Raw genomic sequence first — 5,857 nt, 5'->3', positions numbered from 1 at the left:
ATAATGTAGATATTTGTTTTATTTTCTGTTGTTAATTTAAAGTAGTGATTTCAGTCGTGACTTTAACTCTAGATTAAAAATAGATTAAATTAATCCACGCTCGTTTGTTTTGATTTGGAGGCGCACGTAAAGTGACGATTTACGTTTAATTTCGCACAGCATTGTGGGTAAAATACAATTCATTTCCTGAAAGCACGCATCCGATCCATACTGCATGAAACCCGGAAGTTAATATCCATACTGAAATGTTCAGTATACTGAGGTGGACCCAAAAAATGACCACTGAATGACCACGAGAGTTCAGTACACTGAAAAGTACTGACTACTGAACTGTGGCTATTCGGACAGGGCCCCTGAAAACTCACAATGGCCTCCAGTTAAAAACAAGTTCAAGTTCTAAATAAGGTGTTCCTCTGGCCCCGCCCACTGAGGCAAACCAATGAGATTGTATATATCTCCAGAGCAGAAAAGTTTGAGGAAGTCAAATTAAAACCATGTCAAAGTAGAGGAGAACATCTGTGCAGCACAGAGGCTGTTTAGTTTAGAAGAACATTACTCATCTGCTGTCTGTTTGTCTTCAACAACTCCAAAAACATGCTGCTTTACCTCTTTTTACTTTGCTCTCACTTTATAGGTGAGTGTTACAACACACATCAAACTCTAATTTCACCTGCTGTTTAGACCAGATATCTGAACAACTATTTCAAAGTAGATGTTTATCTGTGGGAGCTACAAATTCCACTGATAGAAAAAGACTTTTGTTTTCTTCATGAATCTCAAAATGATCAAAGATGACTGATGAAGTAAAGGACTGATTTTCAGTCTCTTGATGTCTGAATCTCTTGCAGACTAACAGACATGTATAATACTTATTTTGCAGCCCTGGGCTCCATGAACAGCATAAACCCAGAAAGAACTGAAGAAAATGTTGAAGAGGGAGGAAACATCAACCTGACCTGTACATATGATGGTCCAATCCAGAACATCCAGTGGTACAGAGAAAACCAGAGATCCAGACCAGAGTTCCTGCTCTACATCACAGAGGGAGGATCGATTCATCCAACAGATTCTGATTTCTCAGCTTACATTAACAAAACGGAGAAACGAGTAAATCTGGAGATCTCCTCTGCTGCACTGACTGACTCTGCTGTGTACTACTGTGCTCTGAGGCCCACAGTGACAGGAAACACCACAACTCTGTACAAAAACCTCTGGAGAGAAGACAACACAATACTCCACAACATCCACTAGAGGGAGTCACACACTGATAAACTTCTATGGTATGTCATGATGAAGGCTTGATGTTTCTCAATTCAGAAATGAAACTAGTTCAACAGATGAGTCTCCTCCCAATGACTGCAGAGGTGTTTGATGACAGAGAACTGTTTGATTCCAGCTGTGAACATCAGACCAAACTCTACTCACAAAACTGAATCATACTGAACATTCAGTTACAGCATCTCACCTCTACAAACATGGAACAACTCACTGTTATTTTGTTCTTCTCAGCTCTCATAGGTATGTATGTAATAAATGGACAGTGTGTTGTGATTTTGAAAATAAAGAGTATTTCAGTTTGGACAACAGCTGTCATTATAACATTAAATATGTTAGATGTAGATTTATGTTTGTTTATTAAAAGATTCAATGACATGTGACTTTGAATAATTTCTTTGGCTTCATCTTTTTTTAGGTGTCAACTGTGAAGAACTCACTCCAGTTAAGAATGAAGAGCACAGTTTAGAAGACAGCACCGTCACTCTGTCCTACAGTTACTCCAAACAAGCTGATGGCAATGATTATTTCTTCTGGTATCGACAGTATCCAGGAAAACAACCACAGTTCATCATCTCTCTCACAGGAACAGGACAACTTATATCAGATCCAGTCTCTGGACTGTCTGTTACAGTGAGAGAGGATAAAAAACATCTGGATCTACAGATCTCCTCTGCTGCACTGACTGACTCTGCTGTGTACTACTGTGCTGTGAAGCCCACAGTGACAGGAAACACCACAACTCTGTACAAAAACCTCTGGAGAGAAGACAACACAATACTCCACAACATCCACTAGAGGGAGTCACACACTGATAAACTCTATATGCACGTGTTGACGCAGTCTAGATTATTCGCAAATTGGATAGAAACATAAAATGGAAAAAAAAAGACTACATTTTCATACAACACAAAATCTTCATATCTATGGAAATGTATGCTTAAATCTATGGACTAGTTATTTTGTTACCCACTGTTTTCTTGGCACCTTCTACATTTCCAGAACTGTCCAGGATTAAAGTATTTCTAAATATCCAAACAATTCTTGACATAAATATAAAATATCTGAACAGTACGTCTGATATGTTGCTTTTTCATCTTAATTCTTTAGGGCAATTCATCGATAGTTTGGTATCAAATTTCTGAATAAATGATCCCTGTAAACATCTAGAAACACATGATTGATTACTGTGTACCACATGGTTCAACCCTGTGTCCTCATTTCTTCTTTATGTGTTGACTTTGATATTTTAAAAATGATTTGATCTATTTTCATTTGTGTAATAATAGTAAGAATGGATTCTATATAAATTCATTAACATGTGCATCAGGTTCAGAACATTTTAAATGTGTTCCAGTATGCAGTTCAGAGACGCGTTCCAGGATGTCACTTCTAGAATTCCTGCACTACATTTTTACAATTCCTCCAGGGGGAGACATTATTGAGCAGGTAATGAACTACTGTGTTCAAACATTATATTAATACCAGCTGCTGCTGTAAAGAGAACACTTCAACACAGTGAACATTGAACATCAGAGAGTTCCTCCTGTTGGTTTAAACCTGGTTTTAGAAATGGAAATTTGGCTTTGGATTATTCTGGCTGCTCTTTTCTTTGGTAAGATATAAAGCACAACTTGTCTTCAGTGTTTTTAAGTTCTGAGCAGAAATCTATGAACATTTGAATTATTTTGTTCTTGCAGTAAGACTGAACAACTGGTATTTTCCACTGTCTCATCTTCTCAGTCTCTTGAACAATATTTAATCTAATGGCTTCATTTTCTCTACGTTTTACAGGACCAACAGCTGGAGACAAAATCTCTCCTACAGTGGATGAAGTCAGTGGAACAGAAGGAGAATCTGTCACACTCAGATGTAACTATGAGACAACATCAGATTATGTTTCCCTCTACTGGTACAGACATCATTCTGACCTCCAGGCACCTCAGTTTATACTCGGGAAAGGAGCCAGATCATGGAGTGGCAGTCAATATATTCCAGATAAACGATATGAATCTCAAACATCACGCAGCTCAACTGAACTGACCATTAGAAAGCTAACCCCTGAAGACACAGCTCTCTACTACTGTGCTTTAGAAACACAGTGATACAAAGTGTAGAAGAGGCTGTACAAAAACCTGAACACAGATATCTGACTACTCTTCAAAGAGGAGGGAAGTGGGATTCAAACCACAGCTTCATGTCAGATGGATTGTGATGATTCCTGTTTGATCAGAGTCTCTGTGGTTACAGCTGCTGATGAGACACTGAGGGAATTAAATACTCAGCTACTAACTACACATTTTGTATAGCACCAAATCATAACAAGTGTCATCTCAAGACACTTTACAAAAGAGCAGGTCGAGACCTTACTCGATGTTATATTAAGATAATCTGCATATTTTCAAAGTGCCATCAAATAACTACTCAAAATGAATCACAAAGTAGATAATGCTTGAAAGTTAGGTAGCTAATGTAACTAGCCCGGTAGCAAGCTAATCCCTCTGTGAAGTCAATTAGAACTAGCTAATACATGTTTCTCACAGAGTTAAACATGTATTTCCTGACCCAGCTTTGTGCTCTCTCTCCCTCCATCCTCCTGCTTGGTGATTTTAACATACACTTGGACTCCACAAACTCAACAATAACCACTGAATTCATCGAAATACTGAACTGCTTCAACTTAACTCAACATGTCAACTTCCCCACCCACAACCGCGGTCACATCCTGGATCCAGTCTGTTCCACTGGTCTCTCCATAAATCACCTCTCAGGCATGGATCTTACCATCTCCGACCACCTAGCTATTAACATAAACATTGACATTCCCACCCCCCTGCCAAAACAAAAACGCTCAATCCACTTCCGCAAACTCAACACTGTTTCTCCTTCCGCTCTATCATCTGCCCTCATGGACAAAATGTCTGTCTTCTCCCCTGTCTCCCCTGCAGAGCTCTCCGACCTCATCACGGGAATGAAAACCTCCACCTGCCTTCTGGACCCCATCCCCACCAGTCTTGTCAAGGCCTGCCTTCCCACCCTATCCCCACTCATCATCTCAACAGTAAACTCCTCCCTCTCCACTGGGGCCGTTCCACTATCCCTCAAACTTGCTGCTGTCACCCCCATTTAAAAAAAACCTGGACTCAATCCCGACATCCCAAACAACTACATACCCATCTCCAACCTCCACTTTCTCTCAAAACTTCTGGAACGTGCTGTTGCTTCACAACTCAAAATCCACCTCTCTGCCAATGACCTCTATGAATCATTCCAATCTGGTTTCCGTTCCCACCACAGCACCGAAACAGCTCTCCTCAAGATCACCAACAACCTTCTCCTCTCCTCTGATGCCGGAAACCTCAACATCCTCATCCTACTGGACCTAAGCGCAGCTTTTGACACCATCAACCATTCCATCCTTCTCTCCCACCTTGAAACCACATTCAACATCACCGGCACTGCACTCTCCTGGCTCAAATCCTACCTCTCTGACAGATACCAGTTCATCAGCATCAACCACTGCAAATCCCCCACTGCTCCTCTCTCCCAAGGTGTTCCCCAAGGTTCTGTACTAGGTCCCCTCCTCTTCATCATGTAAATGCTCCGCCTTGGTCACATCATCCGCCGCCATGGTCTCCAGTTTCACTGCTTTGCCGACGACATCCAGCTCCACATCGCCACCAAAGTCATCACTCCTGCCACTCACTCAATCCTCACTGACTGCATCACAGAAATAAAATCCTGGCTTCAAACCAACTTTCTCAAACTCAACTACGACAAATCAGAAGTCATTATCATCAGCCCAAAATCCCTCATCAAATCCACCAACAACTTCTCCCTCACCATCGATGGCTCCACAGTGCTCCCTTCCCCCCACATCCGTAACCTTGGTGTCATCTTTGACCAAACCCTCTCCTACGACAAACACATTAAACAAATCACCAAAACAGTCTTTGTCCACCTCAGAAACATCGCCCGCCTCTGCCCATCACTCTCATTCTCAGCTGCAGAGACCCTCACCCACGCATTCATCACCTCCAGATTAGACTATTGCAACAGTCTCCTCTACAGATCACCATCACACTCACTCAAGAACTTCAATACATTCAGAACTCCGCTGCTCGTCTCCTCACACACTCCCTCACCAGAGACCACATCACCCCCGTTCTTCATGACCTCCACTGGCTCCCCATACCCTAGACCACATCACCCCTGTCCTTCATGACCTCCACTGGCTCCCCATTCCCTAGACCACATCACCCCCGTCCTTCATGACCTCCACTGGCTCCCCGTCCCCTAGACCACATCACCCCTGTCCTTCATGACCTCCACTGGCTCCCCGTCCCCTAGACCACATCACCCCCGTTCTTCATGACCTCCACTGGCTCCCCATACCCTAGACCACATCACCCCTGTCCTTCATGACCTCCACTGGCTCCCCATACCCTAGACCACATCACCCCCGTCCTTCATGACCTCCACTGGCTCCCCATACCCTAGACCAGGGGTTCTTAACCTTTTTGACCTCGGGGCCCAACTTTTCCAGTACAAAGTGGCCCAGGGCCCATTCAAATATTAAAAC

At 42.6% G+C, this 5,857-nt stretch overlaps 2 gene segments (V, D, J or C); both read left to right on the top strand.

Annotated features, from left to right (window-relative positions):
• Nucleotides 1-366: 366 nt before the first annotated feature.
• Nucleotides 367-1,259, top strand: LOC132979614 (T cell receptor alpha variable 12-3-like). The segment is given in 2 exon segments: nt 367-634; nt 881-1,259. Coding segments are annotated over 2 exon segments (411 nt in total).
• Nucleotides 1,260-1,409: 150 nt separating this feature from the next.
• Nucleotides 1,410-2,089, top strand: LOC132979609 (T cell receptor alpha variable 13-2-like). The segment is given in 2 exon segments: nt 1,410-1,518; nt 1,694-2,089. Coding segments are annotated over 2 exon segments (423 nt in total).
• The last annotated feature ends 3,768 nt before the right edge of the window (nt 2,090-5,857 follow it).

This window comes from Labrus mixtus, chromosome 8 (assembly GCF_963584025.1).
Source record: "Labrus mixtus chromosome 8, fLabMix1.1, whole genome shotgun sequence".
NCBI lineage: Eukaryota > Metazoa > Chordata > Actinopteri > Labriformes > Labridae > Labrus > Labrus mixtus.
This window is presented reverse-complemented; position numbering and strand designations above follow the sequence as displayed.